This window comes from Rhinoderma darwinii, chromosome 1 (genome assembly GCF_050947455.1).
Source record: "Rhinoderma darwinii isolate aRhiDar2 chromosome 1, aRhiDar2.hap1, whole genome shotgun sequence".
Classification (NCBI taxonomy): Eukaryota; Metazoa; Chordata; class Amphibia; order Anura; family Rhinodermatidae; genus Rhinoderma; species Rhinoderma darwinii.
This window is the reverse complement of record NC_134687.1, coordinates 251226283-251251175: the sequence shown is the minus strand read 5'-3', so window position 1 is coordinate 251251175 and position 24893 is coordinate 251226283. Positions and strand designations below refer to the sequence as shown.

The window sequence follows — 24893 nt, the reverse complement described above, 5'->3', positions numbered from 1 at the left end:
TTGCTCACGGTGTTGCCGTGGGCAACGGCCCCTTTTTCTTGCTTGTGTTCCTTTGTATGTTTGTCGTGTTTGTCGTGCACCTACTGAGCGCAGGTACCGCCGCCCAGTTGTACCCCGTCGCCTAGGGCGGGTCGTTGCAAGTAGGCAGGGACAGAGTGGCGGGTAGATTAGGGCTCACTTGTCCGTCTCCCTACCCCCTGCCATTACAGCTAGTTTTGCGGCCGTATTCAGTAAGACGGGAGCAGAGACTCTTCCCCATCATCGCATCTACGACTGCCCTGTTGAGTTACTTCCTGACGCCTCACCACCTTGAGGGCGAATTTATCCTCTCTCCCTGCCAGAGATTCTAGCCATGTCCACCTACGTTAAGGAGAACCTAGAGAGAGGGTTCATCCGGAAGTCTTCCTCCCCGGCCGGAGTCAGATTCTTCTTCGTGAAGAAGGACGGATCTCTTCGTCCATGTATTGACTACTGGGGTCTGAACTAAATTACGGTCAATAATAAGTATCCCCTGCCATTCATCTCAGAACTTTTCGATAGAATTTGTGGGGCCAAGGTGTTCACAAAGCTGGATCTACGCGGAGCTTGCAACTTGATCCGTATCCGCAAAGTTGACGAGTGGAAAACCGCATTGAACACCCGAGACGGCCAATACAAATATCTTGTGCTGCCCTTTGGTCTATGTAACGCTCCAGCTGTGTTTCAGGAGTTTGTAAATGACATTTTCCAGGACCTGCTGTATGTCTGTGTGGTGGTCTATCCGGACGACATCTTGATCTACTCACCTGATTTGATAACACATTGGAAGTATGTTCGCCAAGTTCTGTCACGGTTAAGTGGGAATCGCCTATATGCTAAACTCGAGAAGTGTGTGTTCGAGAAAAGCTCTCTGCCCTTTCTGGGCTACATCGTATCTGAACGTGGACTCAAGATGGAACCAGAGAAGGTGAAATCCGTCTTAGAGTGGCCACGTTCACAGGGCCTTCGGTCCATACAATGATTTCTAGGATTCGCAAACTTCTATTGGCAATTTATCCCAAACTTCTTGTCTCTGACTGCTCCAATCTCGGCCCTCACCAAGAAGGGGCCGAACACCAAGGTTTGGCCTCCGGAGGCAGAGTCAGCGTTTATTAACCTCAAGAGGTCTTTCACCTTAGCCTCCATTCTCCATTACTCTGATGCTTCTCAGAAGTTCTTTCTGGAGACTGACGTGTCTTCCATTGGTGAGAGAGCACTACTATGCCAAAAGAACTCTAAAGGCAAAATGGTGTCATGTGGCTTCTTTTCAAAATTATTCTCTCCAGCAGAATGCAACTATTCCATCAGAGATCAGTAGTTACTGGCCATCGAGTTGGCCTTAGAGGAGTGGAGACACCTGCTGGAGGGTGCTATCTATCCTATTATTATCTATACTGACCACAAGAATCTCACGTACCTACAGTCGGCTCAACAACTAAGTCCACGCCAAGCCAGATGGTCGCTGTTCTTCGCCCGAATTCAGTTTTTGCTTCACTTCCTGCCTGCAGACAAGAATGTGAAGGCTGACTCCCTGTCTCACTCGTTTGAAACCAATGACTCCTCAATACATCATAGATCCTTCTAGGATTATTGCCGCTAACCCTCTGAAAATTAAAGACAGTCCTCCTGGAAAAACTTTTGTTCGTCTTGCTGACAGAAAGAGAATTTTCCGCTGGGGACACAACTCTAAACTGGCTGGGCACTCTGGTGTCTGTAAGAAACAAGACTTGATAGCTCATCACTATTAGTGGCCCACTCTGCCTAGAGATGTTGCGGACTATGTCTCCTCGTGTATGAACTGTGCCTTGAACAAGTCTACCCACTCCAAACCTGCTGGTCTGCTACTACCCTTATCTGTTCCTGATGCTCCTTGGCAGCATATCGCTATGGACTTTATCTCTGACCTTCCTTCCTCAGCTGGATGTACTACGATCTGAGTAGTAGTAGATCGTTTCTCTAAAATGACATATTTTATTTCGTTGACTTGTCTTCCGTCTGCTCCTCGCCTGGCAAATCTGTTTATTCTGCACATCTTCCTGCACGGACTTCCTCTGCATATTGTGTCGGACCGGGGTGTACAGTTTACATTCAAGTTCTGGAGACCCCTGTGCAACCTGCTAGACGTAAAACTGGACTTCTCTTCTGCCTATCACCCACAGTCCAATAGTCAGGTGGAGAGGACCAATCAAATTGTAGAGAATTATCTTCATCATTTTGTTTCTGCCCAACATGACAATTGGGTACAACGTCTGCCTTGGGTGGAATTCTCATACAACAATCACACAAGTGAGTCTACTGCCTCGTCTCCTTTCTACATTGTGTACAGCCAGCATCCTTGAGTTCCTCTTTCTGTGCCAGCCATGACGCAGGTACGGATCTAGCAATCCTTAACTTGATTCTGATAACTTGCTGCAGCATTATATCACACAACAAAAGCCATTGAAAAGTCATTGAAAAGGTCAAGATAAGAGTTCTAGCCATTGTTTATTTAATGTGTTACAATTCAAGGTAAAGACGGCTACATCTGCACCTCCAGCAAATTCCTTATTTGGGGCTTTTATTAATATCTGGCAGCAAACTAAGTCTGCGATCCTCCAGGCAGTGGACCGCATGAAAAAGCATGCCGATAAAAGCAGAAAAGTCCCTCCTCAGTTCTCTCCTGGAGTCAAGGTCTGGCTATCCTCGAGAAACATTTGTCTCAAGATGCCTTTTCACAAATTCGCTCCCAGGTTCCTCGGTCCTTTTGAAGTTCTGCAACAGATAAACCCTGTATTCTATAAACTTCCATTGCCTCCTACTCTCAAGATTCCCAACATTCCACTTGTCCCTCCTTAAGGCCGAATTCACACGAGTGTCTTCAGTCCGTGATATACGGTCCGCAGGTCGGCCGCATTTCCCGGACCGAACACAGTGCAGGGAGCCGGGCTCCTAGCGTAATCGTTATCTATGACGCTAGGAGCCCCTGCCTCTCCGTGGATCTAGTGTCCCATAGTGAAAACATGTTTTCAGTACGGGACAGTTTTCCCGCAGCAAGGCAGCGAATCCTAGCGTCATAAATAACAATGACGATAATAGCCCTGCTCTGTAAAGGATTTGCCAGACACAGCTTCTGTGTCGACGCCCATGGGCAATCAGTCTGCACCTGCTCCTATGTCTGTGAGACTGACTCCTGCTTCCACCATTCAGGCTGGCAGGCTTAGGAGTGGGAGAACCTATCGTAACCTGGCCAGACTCAGCTAGCTCCCGCCCTCGGTCTATTTAAGCCTGCACTTCCTGTCCCTCGGTGCTTGTGATTCTTTCCTTGTGGTTTCCTGGCCCAGCTACAGCTCCTGCTATTTTTGATCCTGCTCCATACAGACCCTGGCTTACCGACTACTCTTCTGCTTTTCGTTTTGTACCTCGCACACTCCTGGCTTGACTCGGCTCGTTCACCACTCTGGTTGCTCACGGTGTTGCCGTGGGCAACGGCCCCTTTTTCTTGCTTGTGTTCCTTTGTATGTTTGTCGTGTTTGTCGTGCACCTACTGAGCGCAGGTACCGCCGCCCAGTTGTACCCCGTCGCCTAGGGCGGGTCGTTGCAAGTAGGCAGGGACAGAGTGGCGGGTAGATTAGGGCTCACTTGTCCGTCTCCCTACCCCCTGCCATTACAGCTAGTTTTGCGGCCGTATTCAGTAAGACGGGAGCAGAGACTCTTCCCCATCATCGCATCTACGACTGCCCTGTTGAGTTACTTCCTGACGCCTCACCACCTTGAGGGCGAATTTATCCTCTCTCCCTGCCAGAGATTCTAGCCATGTCCACCTACGTTAAGGAGAACCTAGAGAGAGGGTTCATCCGGAAGTCTTCCTCCCCGGCCGGAGTCAGATTCTTCTTCGTGAAGAAGGACGGATCTCTTCGTCCATGTATTGACTACTGGGGTCTGAACTAAATTACGGTCAATAATAAGTATCCCCTGCCATTCATCTCAGAACTTTTCGATAGAATTTGTGGGGCCAAGGTGTTCACAAAGCTGGATCTACGCGGAGCTTGCAACTTGATCCGTATCCGCAAAGTTGACGAGTGGAAAACCGCATTGAACACCCGAGACGGCCAATACAAATATCTTGTGCTGCCCTTTGGTCTATGTAACGCTCCAGCTGTGTTTCAGGAGTTTGTAAATGACATTTTCCAGGACCTGCTGTATGTCTGTGTGGTGGTCTATCCGGACGACATCTTGATCTACTCACCTGATTTGATAACACATTGGAAGTATGTTCGCCAAGTTCTGTCACGGTTAAGTGGGAATCGCCTATATGCTAAACTCGAGAAGTGTGTGTTCGAGAAAAGCTCTCTGCCCTTTCTGGGCTACATCGTATCTGAACGTGGACTCAAGATGGAACCAGAGAAGGTGAAATCCGTCTTAGAGTGGCCACGTTCACAGGGCCTTCGGTCCATACAATGATTTCTAGGATTCGCAAACTTCTATTGGCAATTTATCCCAAACTTCTTGTCTCTGACTGCTCCAATCTCGGCCCTCACCAAGAAGGGGCCGAACACCAAGGTTTGGCCTCCGGAGGCAGAGTCAGCGTTTATTAACCTCAAGAGGTCTTTCACCTTAGCCTCCATTCTCCATCACTCTGATGCTTCTCAGAAGTTCTTTCTGGAGACTGACGTGTCTTCCATTGGTGAGAGAGCACTACTATGCCAAAAGAACTCTAAAGGCAAAATGGTGTCATGTGGCTTCTTTTCAAAATTATTCTCTCCAGCAGAATGCAACTATTCCATCAGAGATCAGTAGTTACTGGCCATCGAGTTGGCCTTAGAGGAGTGGAGACACCTGCTGGAGGGTGCTATCTATCCTATTATTATCTATACTGACCACAAGAATCTCACGTACCTACAGTCGGCTCAACAACTAAGTCCACGCCAAGCCAGATGGTCGCTGTTCTTCGCCCGAATTCAGTTTTTGCTTCACTTCCTGCCTGCAGACAAGAATGTGAAGGCTGACTCCCTGTCTCACTCGTTTGAAACCAATGACTCCTCAATACATCATAGATCCTTCTAGGATTATTGCCGCTAACCCTCTGAAAATTAAAGACAGTCCTCCTGGAAAAACTTTTGTTCGTCTTGCTGACAGAAAGAGAATTTTCCGCTGGGGACACAACTCTAAACTGGCTGGGCACTCTGGTGTCTGTAAGAAACAAGACTTGATAGCTCATCACTATTAGTGGCCCACTCTGCCTAGAGATGTTGCGGACTATGTCTCCTCGTGTATGAACTGTGCCTTGAACAAGTCTACCCACTCCAAACCTGCTGGTCTGCTACTACCCTTATCTGTTCCTGATGCTCCTTGGCAGCATATCGCTATGGACTTTATCTCTGACCTTCCTTCCTCAGCTGGATGTACTACGATCTGAGTAGTAGTAGATCGTTTCTCTAAAATGACATATTTTATTTCGTTGACTTGTCTTCCGTCTGCTCCTCGCCTGGCAAATCTGTTTATTCTGCACATCTTCCTGCACGGACTTCCTCTGCATATTGTGTCGGACCGGGGTGTACAGTTTACATTCAAGTTCTGGAGACCCCTGTGCAACCTGCTAGACGTAAAACTGGACTTCTCTTCTGCCTATCACCCACAGTCCAATAGTCAGGTGGAGAGGACCAATCAAATTGTAGAGAATTATCTTCATCATTTTGTTTCTGCCCAACATGACAATTGGGTACAACGTCTGCCTTGGGTGGAATTCTCATACAACAATCACACAAGTGAGTCTACTGCCTCGTCTCCTTTCTACATTGTGTACAGCCAGCATCCTTGAGTTCCTCTTTCTGTGCCAGCCATGACGCAGGTACGGATCTAGCAATCCTTAACTTGATTCTGATAACTTGCTGCAGCATTATATCACACAACAAAAGCCATTGAAAAGTCATTGAAAAGGTCAAGATAAGAGTTCTAGCCATTGTTTATTTAATGTGTTACAATTCAAGGTAAAGACGGCTACATCTGCACCTCCAGCAAATTCCTTATTTGGGGCTTTTATTAATATCTGGCAGCAAACTAAGTCTGCGATCCTCCAGGCAGTGGACCGCATGAAAAAGCATGCCGATAAAAGCAGAAAAGTCCCTCCTCAGTTCTCTCCTGGAGTCAAGGTCTGGCTATCCTCGAGAAACATTTGTCTCAAGATGCCTTTTCACAAATTCGCTCCCAGGTTCCTCGGTCCTTTTGAAGTTCTGCAACAGATAAACCCTGTATTCTATAAACTTCCATTGCCTCCTACTCTCAAGATTCCCAACATTCCACTTGTCCCTCCTTAAGGCCGAATTCACACGAGTGTCTTCAGTCCGTGATATACGGTCCGCAGGTCGGCCGCATTTCCCGGACCGAACACAGTGCAGGGAGCCGGGCTCCTAGCGTAATCGTTATCTATGACGCTAGGAGCCCCTGCCTCTCCGTGGATCTAGTGTCCCATAGTGAAAACATGTTTTCAGTACGGGACAGTTTTCCCGCAGCAAGGCAGCGAATCCTAGCGTCATAAATAACAATGACGATAATAGCCCTGCTCTGTAAAGGATTTGCCAGACACAGCTTCTGTGTCGACGCCCATGGGCAATCAGTCTGCACCTGCTCCTATGTCTGTGAGACTGACTCCATCTTCCACCACTCAGGATGGCAGGCTTAGGAGTGGGAGAGCCTATCACAGCCTGGCCAGACGGAGCTAGCTCCCGCCCACTGTCTATTTATACCTGCCTTTCCTGTTCCTCCTTTGCCTGTGATTCTTCTATGCTTGTTTCCTGGCTTGCTGCTGCTGCTTGTACTACTCATCATCTGCTTGTTATTGACCTTGGCTTTCTGACCACTCTCATGCTCAGCGTTTTGTACCTCGTTCTCTCCTGGTTTGACTCGGCTCGTTCTCTACTCTTGTTGCTCACGGTGTCTCCGTGGGCAGCTGCCCCGTTTCCCTCGCTTCTGTGTACCCTTGTCTGTTTGTCTGTCTTGCACTTACTGAGCGTAGGGACTGTTGCCCAGTTGTACCCCGTCGCTTAGGACGGGTCGTTGCAAGTAGGCAGGGACTGAGTGGCGGGTAGATTAGGGCTCACCTGTCTGTCTCCCTACCCTGTCATTACATGCTCCCTGCAGTGTGCTCAGTCCGGGAAATACTGTCGACATACGGACCGTACATCTCGGACTGAACACGCTCGTGTAAATCCGGCCTTAGCCTGTGGTTCAGAACTGCTATAGTAAAGCTCCTAGGTCTGCAGTTGCTCCCAGCGGTTCTTCTGATGTGTTCGAGGCGAAGGAGATTCTGGACTACAAAAGAGTGGAAGGAAAAATTTTCTATCTAGTGGACTGGAGAGGGTTGAGTTTTGAGGAGAGGTCCTGGGAGCCAGAAGAGAACCTCAATGCCCCTACCCTCATAAGGATATTCCTCTTACGCGCTGGACCCGAGAAGAGGGAGCGTAAGGTGGGGTACTGTAACGGCCGTGGTCGCGGACCGATGCCGTTCCTTACCTCGCGACAGCCACGAGCACAGACCGTTGGCATTCTGCCAGCATCTCCCTCCTAGGAGATGCCAGCACTCACAACCGTCCGGCCCTGCTCAGAATGTTAGGGTGCGCACGCGAGCTCGGTCCCGGCCTTAAAGAGCCAGCACGCGCACATGTTAAAGTTCCCTAACCTCTCCCTGATTACCCTGGACTATAAAAAGGGCTCTGCCCTTTCTCTCCTTACCTAAGCATTGTTGTTCTCTACCCATATGTTAGGAAAACACCTGTTCCCTTAAGGTCGCTATGACAAACTTCCTAGCTTCTGGGCGGTTCTTCTTTTACCTTGAACCTATCCCTCTATTTTCTGTCCTTCTGCCAATCAGCTGTGGTGTTGTATTTATACCTGTCTTTTCCCAACTGTCTTTGCTTGTGAATTTTTCTATCTCCTGCTTTGTGATCAAGCTCCTGACTTCTCCTACACATGTGTTTTCTGGACCTCGTGTATAATGACCTCGGCTTGTCTCTCGTTATCCCTCTGCTTACCGACTCCGATTATCAGCTCCCGGCTGGTTTTGACCGTGGCTTGTCTGATTACCTCTACTCCGTTTCTGGAATTTGTTAACCTATTGGCTGTCTGGTTTCCAGCTCAGGTTTGTCTGCATTGCACCTCTTGTCCAAAACTACACTCTGTTAAGACAACCTGGGTTTGAAGCTGCAAAGTCCATCCCACCTTGCCGTCTGCTCTAGCGAACACCTTAGAGTCACTTTAGATACTGTCGATCAGAGTAGTTATGGATTTGAGGTTGCGGGTTTACGTGAACGCTCTTTCCCGGCAGACTCCAGCAGCCTTGAGGTATCGCTCTACTTGCATTTCCAGAACACCATGTTCGTATTGCAAATGGTCCCTTAGTTGTATCCTGCTCCCAGTGTTCCCGTGCCCTGCTACCTGTATCCCATGCTGTGTTTGTTCCTGAGCTTTTTCTAGTGTTGGAGTCATGTTGTGTCATCTGCTATGCCTGCTGTTATACACCACGTCTGGTGTCACATGGCACGTCTGCTGTTATACACCACCTCTGGTGTCATCTGCTACGCCTGCTGTATGTGGACCTAGTTGGTCCACATACCCCTAGATCATGACACTACACATACGAGAGGAATCTTGGGGAAAAATATCAATCCCCTACCACTTTACCTGTCACTGTCTCACATACCCTACCCCTTTGTTCAAAACTGTAGGAACGGACACTTTTAGCCATTAAGCAGTGTGTTCTGGACAGAGCATCTGCATTCCCTTGCAGTTTGCCAGACCTGTGCTCCACTGAAAATTTTACATTTTGGAATGTGTGAAACCACCTTGCAACTTTTGCTTTTCACTCTTTGGCCTGGCTCATCCAAGTAAAAGGAGAGTGGTCTGTAACCAACCTGAACTTTCGGCCCATCAGGTAGAACTTTGGGGATTCTAGAGCCCAATCTATTGCCAAACATTCACGTTCAACAATACTATAATATTTTTCAGGGGGTGTAAACTTTCTGCTCAGATATGAGAAAGGGTATTCTTCTCCCCCGATCTCTTGTGAAAGGACTGCTCCTAACCCTACATCAGAGGCCTCAGTCTGGACTATGAACACTAAAATCAGGGGTAATCAAAATTGGTTGTCTACAAAGGATAGACTTCAACTCTTGAAACACACATTCAGCCTCTGCGTTCCACTTGACCATGACAGATTTACTTCCCTTGGTAAGATCTGTCAAGGGCGCAGCTATGCAAGCAAAATTTGGTATGAACCTGCGGTAATAACCCACAATTCAAAAAAAAAGCTCTCGATTGTTTTTTATTTAAGGGTCGAGGCCAATTTTGGTTGGCTTCCACTTAGTTTACTTGTGGTTTTATTACACCTCTTCCTATTACAAACCCCAGATAACATGCCTCCTTAAGACCGAAAGCACACTTTTTAGGGTTTGCCGTTAACCCCGATGCCCTATGTGAATCCAGTGCTGCCTGCACTTTTGGCAAATTACTTTCCCAGTCATCGCTAAAATTATTATATCGTCCAGATATGCAGAAGCATATCTTTGATGGGGTTTGTGTAATGTGTCCAATAAACTTTGGAAAGTTGCCGGAGCCCCATGTAACCCAAAACGCAAATAGAAGAGACAATCTTGGTGGACAATGCCGTTTTCTCTTTAGCACGGTCAGTGAGGGGCACTTGCCAGTATCCTCTTGTTAGGTCAAGCATAGAGAAATATCTAGCATGGCTGAGTCTCTCAATTAACTCATCAACTCTAGGCATTGGGTATGCGTCAAACTTTGACCATCTGGTTTTGAAATCAGTACTATGAGACTTGACCACTCACTTTTTGATTCCTCAATAACGCCAAGGTCCAACATCTTTTTGACCTCTTCAGATATTGCTTGTCTATGAGCTTCAGGTACCCTGTACGGTTTCAAATGAACTCGTATCTATGGCTCAGTGACAATGTCATGTTTTATCACTGAGGTATTCCCAGGCAACTCTGAGAATACATAAGTGTTATTACGTGGGGCATTTACCACGGTCTCAGGCATCTCTGGAATAATATTACCAGGGAAACTCACCTCATTCCAAGGTTTTAGCAAGTTCACATGGTACAGCTGTGCTGGCTTTCTCCTACCAGGCTGGTACACTTTATAATTTACTTCTCCTACTTTCTCAGTATCTCATATGGCCCTTGCCCGTTAGCCAGAAATGTACTCAGTACAGTTGGTAACACCAACACTCAATCCCCTGAGTTAAAGGTTCTAACTTTAGCCGACCTTTTGTAGACACGGATTTGAGCCTCTTGAGCCTGCTGTTCCTTAATTATTGGCATAACAGCAGCAATTGCCCAGTTTACCCCCCTAACACCGGCCCTCTCTGTCTTAGATCAGCTCAAATGTGGAAAAATAAGTGGAGGATTGCGGAACTTCACGGATTGGAAACATTAAATAGGGCAACAGGCAATCCCAATCGTTCCCATCCTTGCTAACCACCCTTTTAAAACATGCCCTTTAGTGTCTTATTGAACCTTTCAACCAGGCCTTCAGTTTGTGGATGATATACAGATGTACGCAGATGTTTAATCTTCAAGAGCCTACACATTTCTTTAGTGACCTTAGACATAAAAGAAGTCCCCTGATCTGTAAGACTCTCCTTGGGTATGCCTGTACGAGAAAACATGTAAAAGAGCTCTTTGGCAAATAGCTTAGAGGAAGTGTTTCTTAAAGGCACTCCCTCAGGATGATGTGTGGTGTAGTCCAACCCAACCAGGATATACTGATGTCCCCTAAAGGACTTTACTATTGGACCCACCAAATCTATTGCCACCCTTTCAAATGGTACTTCTATAATGGGCAATTGTACCAAGGGACTCCTAAGATGGAACATAGGAATGGTTAGTTAACACTCTGGGTAGGACTCACAGTACCTCTGCACTTCAGCAACAACCCCTGGCCAAAAATAAAAGGCTGCAGGATGCTCTCCCACTTGTCTTCTCACATCCTAGTTGTCCCCCTAGCACTTGCTTGTATTCCAGATCTAAAACCACTCTGCGATAGGTTTGTGGCACCACCAGTTGCTCAACAATTTCCCCATGTATATGGTCTACCTGATACAGTAGATCCTGGTTAACAGTCATCTGTGGGAAACACCTTGTCAGCGCCAGGGAGCTGTGGCAAACTAAAAATTTTTAATTTTTCCTAGCTTTTAATCTCTGATATCTCTGGGATCTCTCAGCTGAGCAGTCCCAAAATGTTCATGTGACACCTCTAACTCTGGCATTTCAGGAATTGCGTCCTGCTCTTCCACATCTCCGGCTAGTACTGCTAGAGGAATTTTTCCGGTTCATCAATGATCACCCCTACTGCTGGTACCTCACTATCCGGGTGAAAAGGTTCGGGGCTAACCTCAGGGCACACAACATCAGTAACATTTTTAGCATAGGTTACATTTTTTCCCCCGCCATAAGTCCCAGAATAGTCTATTCCCTGTATCACACTGTGCAATAGTGACTTAAACATGCCCACGCCCACTTTGTGACAGGGTTGCACCACAGGATGTTTCTACTGTGACCACAGCAGTAGGGTATGCTCTAGTTTCTATGTGGATGCACAGTCCCCCAATTGAATGTCCACTGTAGGAACCCGGATCTGCCAGAGAGTCATGCAATAGAGTCACTAAACTCCCAGAGTCCAGCAATGCAGCGACTGCACAACCTCCTATTAACACTGTCTCAGTCTCTGACAAAAAAACACAGGTAGTGCAAACAGATAAACCTGTCTGGATGTGTTGCAGTGCCTTGGCTCGGTCGTGAAGGGACACTTGGCAGCAATATGCCAAAGTTCCTGGAACCGCAAACACTGTATGTGTCTCCAACCTGACACCCTGGTCTGTACCTCATAGACCCTCTGGACCTTGGCCTTGCTACCTGCTCCGTGTGCAAGCCACCTCCCTCCCAAACATCTCTCACCCCTCTCCCAGTTGGCACAGTCTTACCAATTGTCCTAGATGATTTGCTGTCTCTGGAGCTTGTGCGTCTGGGAGATGCCTGGAGTAGCTCCTCTGTTACATGATACTTTTCTAGGAGGTTCACCAGCTGGTCGGCATTGGTAGACCCCTTTTGTCCTACCCAGCACAGGATCCTAGGCAGCAAGGACATGATGAATCTGTCCAAGACCACCCTCTCCACCATCTGTCCTAGAGGAGTTTCCTCAAGTTGTAGCCTCTTCGACACCAGATGAATGAGGTTGTGGATCTGTGATCACGGTGGCAGGCTCTTGGAGAAATTCCAGCCCCATACCTGTCCTGCACGCACATGCATGTTGACCCCGAGTCGGCCAAGAATCTCATCCTTAAGTTTAGGGTAATCCCTAGCATCCTGCACACTCAAGTCAAAGTACGCCTTTTGTGGCTCCCCTGTCAAGTATAGTGCCACTTTGTCTGCCCACTGGTCAACCGGCAGTCTCTCACATTCCAAAAGTCTCTCAAAGACTATGAGATAGACTTCCACATCATCTGTGGGTGTCATCGTTTGGAGTGAAGCTTGTACTGCAGCCTGTGTGGATGGTATCACTCCTTGGGTCCCTTGTACGCCATGGCTTTCTCCTGTATCTTGCGGAGCCGACATTGCCTTTTCCAGCAGTAAAAGAAACATCTCACCTGGCTGGGCCTGGACTTGTTGCTACTGTTTTCCAGCCGTTGCAGCGGTAGGGTCAGCTCAGGAGCCGGTGACGGTGACACTGCTGCTACTGGTGTAGGCTCCCGAAAAAAGCCTGCCAGACAAGCGGCAAGCCCGGGTGGTGGTGGTGGTGGACGTGGTACTACCTCTTTACGGTACTCTGCCGTGTTGCAATTTTTCTGTACCTTCCCGGAGGACGAAAACATGGCACAGTGCCGTATCTGCAAGCAGAAAGTAAGGCGTGGGCAGGGCAGCAATGTAGGAACTACCGCTCTACGTAAACACATGGAGCGGCATCACACGGCCATGTGAGACAATCGACATGCCCCACCATCAAGTACATCTAATGAAGACCCCTCTGCCGCTGCTGCTGCTTCTGCTCCAAGTCCCTGTCATCTAAGTAGTAGCCAGGCCTTATCCACCATCTCGTTGTCATCATTATCACTGTCATCTAGTGCTCCTCCTACGTCCCGTCAGTTATCCATTACGGAATCGTTGTCCAATAAGCAACAATATATACCAAGTCATCCACTTGTCGTGCGGCTTAATTCACACCTGGCTAAGTTGTTGGTGGTGCAGTCGCTGCCGTACCACCTGGTCGACTCCGCCGGCTTCAAGCAATTGATGGCGTGCGCTCAGCCTAGGTGGTGAATACCTAGCCGCCATTACTTCTCCAAAACAGCTGTCCCTGCCTTGCACAAGCACGTGGAGGAAAAGGTGGGCCAGTCCTTGCAATTATCCGTGTGTAGCAGGGTACATGCCACCATCGACACGTGGAGCAGCAACTATGGGCAGGGACAGCACATGTCTTTCACGGCCCACTGGGTCAATATTTTGCAGTCCGATGCGCCACCAAAGCAATGCCAGGCATTACCACCTCCACGCTTGTATCTTTCTGGTTCAACTCCGGACACCAGGCGCCTACCATCCTCCTCCTCCTCCTTGCCCTCCTCAATAGAGGTCTTCCCGTCCCCGACAGGACACAGCGTATCTTTCACTCCTCCTCCCTCCTCTTTTCATAGGTGCAAGGTGAAGCGCTACAACGCTGTCTTACACCTGCTGAGCCTGGGTGAGAAAAGCCACACAGGGCAGGAGCTGCTGCTGTGCATCAAGGAGGAAATCGCACGCTGGCTGTCTCCTCTGAAACTCACACTGGGCAATGTTGTCTCTGATAACGGGAAGAACGTTGTGGCTGCACTGCGTCTAGGTCACCTGACACACGCTCCTTGCATGGCACATGTGATCAATTTGGTCATAACACGCTTCTTAAAATCATATGTTGGTTTGAAGGGTGTGCTGGCCATGTCCAGGAGGGTTTGCGTTCGCTTTAGACGTTCGTATGCATTTAAGCACCCCCTCCTGGACTTGCAGCGTCAAAACAATCTCCCAGAACACAGCCTGATTTGCGATGTTCCAACACGCTGGAATTCCACCCTGCACATGTTGGACCGTCTGTACGAACAGCGGAAAGCCGTGAATGATTTCCTGATGCAGCAGACGGGCAGCGTTTGGAGCCAGTGTAATTTCGAGCTCAGGCACTGGCAGCTGGTTAGAGACGCATGTCGCGTTTCGAGGCCCTTTGAAGAGGCCACACGATTTGTGAGCCGGGACGCTAGCTTAATGAAAGATGTTATGCCGCTGATATTCATTCTGGAGCAAACGCTCATAGCGATGATTCAGCAAAGGATGGAGGAAGGATCACATCTGGCTATGGATGTTGAGGAGGAGGAGGAGGATGAGGATGAGGAAACAGGACCTGAAGAGGAGCTGGATTTGGAGATGGAATCACAGGAAGGGACAGAGTCGTCAGACTCGTCATCATCACTGTCATGTTGTGCGGCTGACTGTCGTATTGTTAGCATGAAGCAAAGAGATGAGTACTGGATAGCCATACTTTTAGACCCTCGGTATAAAGCCAGAATGGGGGAGTTTTTTGCGCCTTCCGAGAGGGAGGCAAAATTGGCTTATTATCGAGAGAAGCTATGCAGCCAGCTTGTCACGGCTTTCAAACGGCAAACACCTGCTGCAAGCATGTCTGACCGGGGGGCCACTCTCCGCTCCCCACTGTCTTATCATTCCACCGCCTCTGGCAGAGCTACCTCTGCAATAGGCGGCGGCAGCAGCGGCAGCCAATTCAGTTTGGAAAATATGATGACAACATTTTTACATCCAATACCCCGACCTGACACACATCGTAGTCACCAAAGGGATGTTCACCATCACCAGGTGCAGCACCTAAACAACCAGGTTCACTCGTACCCGGACTGTGCCCTTTCTCCGTCAGAAATGCTGATCCCAGACCCCATGGACTTCTGAGTCAGCAGATTGGATCATTGGCAAGAACTGGCCCAGTTTGCCATGGGTGTACTGTCTTGTCCACCCTCCAGTGTAGCGTCAGAGAGGGTATTCAGCGCGGCAGGGGGCTTCGTCACCCCTAAGCGAACAAGATTGTCCGCAAACAGCTTGGAAAATCTCATGTTTCTGAAAATGAATCAAGCGTGGATCGGTGAGGATTTTAAAACCCCTGTGCCTGATGCCACTGATTAGATCTGACATTGCTGCTGCTGCTGCTGCCGCCTGCTTCTGCCGCCTGCTACTACGGGATTCTGTCCTGTCCACTCTTTTTTTAATGTGCCGCTGTTGGTGCTGATACTACTTCTACCACCAATCCACCCCCAGTGCCGTCTGCTACAAGCAGGCCTGCCCCACCACAGGGCTTTGTCCTGTGACTGTCCAGTCTCTTTTAATGTGCTGCTGCTACTACTACTACCACCCTTACTGTCTGTTGGCTACCTCTAGTACCACCAATACACCTCCACTGCCGTCTGCTACAAGCAGACCTGAGGCCTGCCCCACCACAGGGCTTTTTCCTGTGACTGTCCAGTCTCTTTTAATATGCTGCTACTACCATCCTTGCTGTCTGTTGGCTACCTCTACTACCACCAATACACCTCCACTGCCGTCTGCTACAAGCAGGCCTGAGGCCTGCCCCACCACAGGACTTTGTCCTGTGACTGTCCAGTCTCTTTTAATGTGCTGCTGCTACTACTACTACCACCCTTGCTGTCTGTGTTGGCTACCTCTACTACCACCTCCACCAATACACCTCCACTGCCGTCTGCTACAAGCAGACCTGAGGCTTGCCCCACCACAGGGCTTTGTCCTGTGACTGTCCAGTGTCTTTTAATGTGCTGCTACTACTACTACCACCCTTGCTGTCTGTGTTGGCTACCTCTACTACCACCAATACACCTCCACTGCCGTCTGCTACAAGCAGGCCTGAGGCCAGCCCCACCACAGGGCTTTGTCCTCTGACTGTCCAGTCTCTTTTAATGTGCTGCTACTACTACTACTATCACCCTTGCTGTCTGTTGGCTACCTCTACTACCACCAATACACCTCCACTGCCGTCTGCTACAGGCAGGCCTGAGGCCTGTCCCACCACAGGGCTTTGTCCTGTGACTGTCCAGTCTCTTTTAATGTGCTGCTGCTACTACTACTACTACCACCCTTGCTGTCTGTTGGCTACCTCTACTACCACCAATACACCTCCACTGCCGTCTGCTACAAGCAGGCCTGAGGCCTGCCCCACCACAGGGCTTTGTCCTCTGACTGTCCAGTCTCTTTTAATGTGGTGCTGCTACTACTACTACCACCACCCTTGCTGTTCGTTGGCTACCTCTACTACCCCCAATACACCTCCACTGCCGTCTGCTACAAGCAGGCCTGAGGCCTGCCCCACCACAGGGCTTTGTCCTGTGACTGTCCAGTCTGTTTTAATGTGCTGCTACTACTACTACCACCACCCTTGCTGTCCGTTGGCTACCTCTACCACCAATACACCTCCACTGCTGTCTGCTACAAGCAGGCCTGGAGGGCTTGTGAAAAGCCATTGCTTGTTGCTTTTACATCCATGTATGGATGAACCCCGGCAGGCATCTGCCACCATAAAGGGTAAATTTTTTGAGGGCTTGTCAAAAGCCATTGCTTCTTCTTTTACCACCTTATATTTATGAACCCTGGCAGGCATCTGCCGCCAAAAATGGTTAATTTTTGTACCTTTTTTAACAATGCATTAAGCATACAACATGCACAAGTGCAGTGGTTTCTGTTAGTTATCACTGTGTCCCATCCATTTTCCTATAGCCATACATGTTGGCGTAACTTTGACTCTAAGTTTGCCTTAAAGACAGCTCAAAAGTACTTGGATACACTCATGGGTGACCTAAGAGTGTTATACAGGGCTTCTAGGGCTTTTAAACAGTGTTATACACGATTTTTAGGGGCTTTCTTGTATTACAGGTTCGGTCAGAACTAGTTCGGTCCGAATCAAACTTTTTAATGAAATTCGGCTAACCAGCCGAACCGAACTTTTCATACGTTCGCTCATCTCTATCCATAATGTATGGCATGAGGTTTAGTTATGATTGGACTTGTCTTTCCCCCTTGGGGTTTTTGTAAAGTCTGTATCAGATTTTTTCATTCTCTTGGTCTTTTGTGGTGTGATGCTTTCCCAGTTTCCTGGACTGGGTAATGGTGGAAGATCCAGTTTCTCTTCCGAAGTAATCAAGTCTGGAATTTGTAAGTGATTGAGATCCAGCTTATTCAGAACGAATGGTAGATCACCTGGGGTTTTTGATTATTAATGACTTATTAGCCAAAGAAATTGTAATTCCAAATGGAAACATCCATCTGTACTTGATGTTTTTTTCTCAGAGGGCCCTAGTAAGAGGCTGTAGTTGTCTTCTTAGATCCAGTGTAAATCTGGATAGATCCTGGTAAATCTGGATATCGTTGTTCTCGTATTCAATTTTTTTTGCAATTCTTGAATTTGTTAGAATTTCTTCCTTGAGCCGAAAACTCTGAAGGCAGCACAAAATTTGTCGTTACTTATTGATTTCGGTCTATAGACCCTGTGTGCTCTTTCTAGACCCATATCACAAGGCTCCTCTTTATGGAGCAATTCAGAGAAGATTTGAGTCAAAACAGATATTTCTTTAACTGGTACATTTTCAGGGACACCCCTTACACGAATATTGTTATTGCGTGATCATCTATATGGATTTTTTGTCGGTATGCTTCCTTTTGTTTCTCCAATTATTTGAGAACACGTCTCCTCCAGTGTATTGATTCTGGTAAAAACTTGTCTAACATCACTTCGCAGTTCTGAGATGTTGTCTTTAACCGTTTGAGTGAACTCTTTGAAGAGATTTCTAATGCATTCAGTTGTAGGGAGTGACTTTACATATTCTCTTAACTGTATAGGTTCCAGCGAGGATCCTTCTTCCTCCTCGATATCTGTCAAATTTGAGGCTTGGAAGAGATCGTGCGGTTTATCACCTGTCTTGGGTTTGGTACTAGTGTCATAGGATAGTTTTTTAATTGCTTTCTCGCTTTCAGGTCCCTTTTTAGGAGTTTTACTAGTTTTGTCCTCTGTAGTTTTTCCTGGGATTTTTCCCTTCATTGCCTGTCTTCTTGTAATTTCGCTGGGTGGTGTAATGTTTGTCTTTATTGCATTATCATTTATTTCAGTATAGATGCAAGCTTGTCCAGTTCGTTCCACAACAGGATATATAGAGTAATAGAAGGGGGCTCAGCTTGGCATTAGATTATGAGAGAAGTCAGTGCAAATTAGTGCTGTGTCTCTGATCTGTTTAAGTGCAGATACAATTTATTATCACAGACTGAAGCTTTGCTGGATGCTTAGATCACACAGTGCTAATAGAAAGTTATATATAGGGAGTTATATATGTTTTATTTTGCGTACCATTGTTATAGTCCCTTCTGGAGTGTCAAGACAGTCTCTGTAGAGGCTAATAGTTGCTATAAGTCTTGTCACTAACCTCTTATTGGGACTTTCCCTGTTGTCCAGATAGCCATGGGACAGTGTAAAATGGCCGCCGGCACGATTTTCTCCTGTTTCTTCCATCTAAACTGGCAGATTCCTCCTTCTTGTCAGTGATTTTTTGTCCATGGGATCTTTCCTCCCAAGCAGTGTGTGATAGGCCGTTTTTCAGGCCGTTCTGGGGCGTTCATGTGCCGCGTCTGGGTTGTGGCTTGCAGGAAAGACAGGGGATCCAGCGTGTGTACTAGGCCGCAATAGGCCGCAGGTGTCTCCGTGTCCCGAATTGAAAAATGAGGCCTGCTTTCTCCTCCTCTGGCTGTGGTGAGTCCTTCTGTGAAGGTGATTTGATTATATAAGTCTTTGTTTTTTGTGGATGGCGCTGGATATAACTTCCCAATGAAGAGCTCCCTAATGCACGTCCATCCCCTTGCTCAGCCAGGCCACGCCCCTGATATGTTTTTTTTTATGTTCAATTTTGACAGGGTATTGAGCAAAAGTCTCACTTCAAATCTCATATCTATTGGCAGGAAAATTGTTGTGGATTCTGAACTGATTTATTGTTCTTTGTATACATACATACTTACATAAATCTCATTTCAGGTCTCCTGCTAGGCAAAATGGGTGAGAGAGGAACTCCATTGGTCAATGTATGCCAATGTCTGAATGAAGCAGTGATGAAAATTGTTGCTGTTGCAGTTTGGTAAGCAAAAATTATTTGAAGGACATAATAATTTTGTGCTAAAGCAATTCAAATAACAGACATTTGAAGATTTCATGAACCACTTGAAGGTCAGACAATTCACAGAAAATAGGATCAAATATACTTAAAATCACAGAAAAAAGCCCATGCTTACTGGTAGGGTAAGTACACAGCGTATCTGCCCTGGGCACCGCTGAGAATTCTGGCCGAAAAACGTCACCAAATTGTGGTGTCGTTTTTTTGCCCGAACGTCCGCTGCGGAAAACTGCATGTAAAATAAATGTTTTATACTTAAGTAGCCATGGCGACGTGTCCCTCTGTCGTCCTGCAGTCTGGCCTCCTGGGATGACATTACATCCCATGTGACCACTGTAGCCTGTGAAGAAGCACAGAATTCTGGGTAAGTAGGAGATTTGCGGCGGATTCGCAGCTTTTCTGCCGCAAAAATCGCAACATCTGCTAATTGTTGCGGATTTTACCCACAAATACACTTGATATGCTGCGATTGAAAACCGCACCGCAGGTCAATTTCTGATCGTTTTTTACGCTCATCATTTACGCAGTGTGTGGATGAGATTTCAAATCTCATCCACTCTGCTGCCACTGTATTATCTTGCAGATTTTTCGCAATAAAATCCGTTGAGGAAAGTCCACAGTATTTATGCAGTGTGTGAATGTACCCATACAACAGCAGGTTAACCCCTTAACGGCATGTCACGGACATGTACGTGACAGTCGTTAAGGGGAAGTATGGAACAGGCTCTTGGGCTGAGCTCGCTCCATGCTTAGCGGGTGACGGCTGTGTAATACAGCCGACACCTCACTGCAACAGGCGGAATGAAAGATCACTTTGATTCTGCTCTTTTAACCCCTTAAATGCCGTGGTAAATCGGTAAGTCATTAGAATGGGGGGGGGGTGGCGCCCATCCTGCTAAGCAATTTGGGGAGGTGTTGATGGTCATCATGGCAGCCTGGGGGCCTAATGAAGACCCCCAGGGTCTGCCAATATTTGTACGCCTTTGTAGCCCTGCCTCTGGGTCTTCCAAGGAGGCTGTCATTATATCAATATACTGCAATACATAGTATAGCATTGCTGGTTCAAGTCCCCTAGGGGATAAATATAAAAAGTAAAAAACTGTTAAATAAAGTTAAAAAATAAAATATTTTCCAATTTTTTTCCCTAAAGCAATGTTAAAAACAATAAAAGTTAACATAACTGTTATCCGTGTCTGTAAAAATGATATATAAAAATATATAAAACACCCAAATGTCAGCTTTTTGGTCATCTTTACGCTAAAAAAATAAAAATAAAAAGTGATCAAAAAGTCGCTTGTACCCCAAAATGGTATCAATAAAAACTACAGCTCTAGTTGCTTTAGCTCTGCAAAATATACTGTAACTATAACAATTCCAGCACATGTGTGTTCATCACATGACCATGGACAGAATTTTATCTACTGGAAGTAAACAATGTACTGGTCATGTGATAGACACACAGGTGAATGGTGTTTTACACATCTCTGATAACTGTACTGTAACTCTAATAAGCAGTGCACCTGTGTGCAGGGGCGTAACTAGGAAAGACTCGGCCCCATAGCAAACTTTTGACTGGGCCCCCCCCTCCCCTGGGTGTCACACAACCCCCCCCCCTGTAGATAGTGCCTTTTTTACAGTTCCCCCTGTAGATAACGCCATACAGCCCACACTGTAGATAACGCCATACAGCCCCCCCTGTAGATAACGCCATACAGCCCCCCCTGTAGATAATGCCATACAGCCCCCTCTGTAGATAGCGCCATACATCCCCCTGTAGATAACGCTATACAGCCCCCCTGTAGATAACGCCATACAGCCCCCCTGTAGAGAACTCCATACAGCCCCCTCTGTAGATAGCGCCATACAGCCCCCCCTGTAGATAACGCCATACAGCCACCCTGTAGATAACGCCATACAGCCCCCCCTGTAGATAACGCCATACAGCCCCCTCTGTAGATAGCGCCATACATCCCCCTGTAGATAACGCCATACAGCCCCCCTGTAGATAACGCCATACAGCCCCCCCTGTAGATAACGCCATACAGCCCCCCTGTAGAGAACTCCATACAGCCCCCTCTGTAGATAGTGCCATACAGCCCCCTCGGTAGGTAGCGCCATACAGCCCCCTCTGTAGATAACGCCATACAGCCCCCCTTGTAGAGAACGCCATACAGACCCCCTGTAGAAAACGCCATACAGCCCCCTTTGTAGATATCTACAGAGGGGGCTGTATGGCGTTATCTACAGGGGGGCTGTATGGCGCTATCTACAGAGGGGGCTGTATGGCGTTACCTACAAGGGGCTATATATTACCTACAGGGGGGCTGTATAGCGTTATCTACAGGGGGGACTGTATAGCATTATCTACAGGGGGGACTCTGTATGGCGTTACCTACGGGGGGGCTGTATAGCGTTACCTACAGGGGGGCTGTATAGCGTTATCTACAGGGGGGACTCTGTATGGCGTTACCTACAGGGGGGCTGTATAGCGTTACCTACAGGGGGGCTGTATAGCGTTACCTACAGGGGAGCTGTATAGCGTTATCTACAAGGTGGACTCTGTATGGCGTTATCTACAGGGGGGGCTGTATAGCGTTACCTACAGGGGGCTGTATAGCGTTACCTACAGGGGGGCTGTATAGCGGTATCTACAGTGGGGGCTGTATGGCGTTATCTACAGAGGGGGCTGTATGGTGCTAACGCCATAGAGCCCCCCTGTAGGTAATGCTAAACAGCCCCCCTGTGGGTAACGCTATACAGCCCCCCTGAAGGTAACGCTATACAGCCCCCCCCTGTAGGTAACGCAATACAGCCCCCCTGTAGGTAACACTATACAGCCCCCCCTGTAGGTAACGCTATACAGACACCCCCTGTAGGTAACGCTATACAGCCCCTCCTGTAGGTAACGCTATACAGCCCCCCCTGTAGGTAACGCTATACAGCCCCCCTGTAGGTAATGCCATGCAGCACCAACCCCCCAAAAAAATCTGACCTACAGTGTGTCCTACAAAAGACATGTATCCCTTATCCACAGGATAGGGGATACATGTGTGATCGTTGGCAGCGATAGGAAAAACTGGGGACCGAAAGTCCCCCCAAGTTCTCCATGACTAACCTCTGACTTCCGGCGTCTGCGCAGCTCAATAAAAATGAAAGGAGCGCTGGTCACGCATGCGCACAAGCGCGACCGGCGTACCATTCATTTCTACGGAGCTGCCGACACAGATCCCGTAAGTCCGAGGTTTGTGATGGAGAACTTTAGGGGACTTTCAGTCCCCCGTTCTCCCTGTCAATGCCAGCGATCACACATGTATCCCCTATCCTGTGGATAGGGGATACATGTCTTTTGTTTAATGGCAGAGCGGGGAGATACCTCCCTGCTCTGCCGTAGTGTTTAGTGGCGTCGCACTGTAGCAGCCATAGCGGCTGCTAGCGGAGCCTCCGGCCATGGTGGGGACCCGTGCCGGCGGGCGACACGGCCCCCTCATGCTGCGGGCCCCGTAGCAGCCGCTACGGCTGCTACGGCGGTAGTTACACCACTGCCTGTGTGTCCTTCACATGATAATGGACAGAATTTTATCCACTGTAAGTAAACAATGAATGTACTTACTGAATAACAGCGAGCAGAGATCTTGAAAACTGCGAGGAACTAATACAGAAAGTATATTAGAAAATTATATCACTTTTAATTATACAAAATTAACCAGTTTAATGTTAAGGCCCTGTTCACACGGAGTTCTTTGACACATTTTTTTCTGCCAAAAAACAGCCGAAATTGCCTCCCATTGATTTCAATGGGAGGTAAAGGCGTTTTTTATCCGCTCGCAGGAAAGAGAAGCGACTTGCCCTATCTTGAATCCTTTTCCGCCTCAAAACCCCCATTGAAATCAATGGGAGATGGAAAAATTGCTGCAAACGTCCGACACGTTTTTTGACGCGTTTTATGGCAAAAACTTCTCGCAGTTTTTTCCTTTGCCTACTGAAGACAGAGGTAAAAAAAAACGCGTCAAAAACGCCTGTGGTGCAAAACCACTAAAAAAAAAATGGAGCTGATTCTTACAGGCAGAATATTCTGCCTGCAAAAAAAACTCTGTGTGAACAGGGCCTTAATGTTCATGTAAGTGTATTTAACAAACTTTTTCAGGTACTTTCCATTTGGCATTGTTTTCCTCATTGCTGGAAAAATTTTGGAAATGGAAGACCCATCTGTAATTGGGAGGAAGCTGGGACTCTATGCCATAACCGTCATGGCTGGACTAATAATACATGGTGTATTCCTCCTACCGTTATTATACCTTATTATTACCAAGAAGAACCCATTTTCATTTATACAAGGAATACTCCAGGCTCTTCTAATTGCACTTGCCACTTCTTCAAGGTAAATGTGTAAACATAATATATATTTTATAATGAAAAATATAAAAATAAGTTGGAAAAATTTATGAAATTATGATTTATATATTTATTAATTATGATTTGAATGTGATAAATTGTAATATAGAGTGGATTTAATAATTACATCCACCCACTAAGGAGTCTCTTTTTAATTTTTTATTATTTGTGCCTCGCAACCTAGTACTACAAAGGTGCTAAATGTGTTTAACAAAGGGAGTGGAAAAGTATAAATAGATAAAGAAAAAATGGGATCCCTAAGCTTTCGTCAGGGAAATATCAAAGTGGATTGGAGCTGGTCATAGTACTTTTGCGGGTACAATGGCAAGTCCCCTGGGATTATCTGACTGTTGACTATTAGGATTTACTGAGGTGTATACCTTCTCAACTGCCTCTTAGTTCACAGGATAATGTACTCGTATATAGGTGATATGCCAGTACATTATAGTTAAAAATAATAATCAAAAAACAATGCAGGAAGCCACATACAAAAGCCCACAATGAGATGCTGTTTGTAGCTTCCTGCCTGCAGACTACTGTGACTACTAGGGAAATGTTGAGGAAACTGTCCCGTACTGAAAACATGATTACAGTACGGGACAGTTGTCACGCAGCGAGGCAGGGACTCCTAGCGTCGTACATAACTATGATGCTAGGAGCCCGGCTCCCTGCAGTGTCTTCGGTCCGGGACTTGCAGCCGAAATATGTACCGTCATTTACGGACCGAACATGCTCGTGTGAATCCAGGCTTATAGTAAAAAAATTACAATGATTTATTGCATGACAGATGTAAATTATTGGTGTAGTAGATTTCTCTTTTTGTAACCACTAACTAGCTTTAATGATTTATTTTGCTACAGTTCTGCAACTCTACCAATAACACTAAAATGCCTTTTAGAAAATAATAAAATAGACAGACGTGTTGCCAGATTTGTTCTTCCAGTTGGTGCTACTATCAACATGGATGGCACGGCACTATATGAAGCTGTGGCTGCAATATTTATTGCCCAAGTGAATGAGTATGATCTAGATTTAGGACAAATCATAACAATAAGGTAAGTTCTGTTATCAAAAAGGTAGCATTCAGCATTTTTGAGTTTGACTCTGATTGTTGTTAGATGTAAATCTTCATTTTGGAAAGTGTTGAAGTCTTATTTGTACATTATTTAGCAAGCTTTTAAGACATCACAATAGATTTTTTTATGTGTAGATAGTACTAGCAAAATCCAAGACAGAGACTGTAAAG

At 47.0% G+C, this 24893-nt stretch overlaps 1 protein-coding gene across 1 annotated transcript in view; it reads left to right on the top strand.

Moving 5' to 3' along the window:
- The window catches only part of LOC142740843 (excitatory amino acid transporter 5-like), a 414141-nt gene that overhangs the window by 291060 nt on the left and 98188 nt on the right, over positions 1–24893 (top strand). Inside the window, exons 6-8 of the mRNA XM_075850270.1 lie at positions 19120–19219; positions 23400–23633; positions 24508–24702. Coding sequence (XP_075706385.1) covers positions 19120–19219; positions 23400–23633; positions 24508–24702 — 529 coding nt within the window. The remainder of the gene's footprint in view (positions 1–19119; positions 19220–23399; positions 23634–24507; positions 24703–24893) is intronic.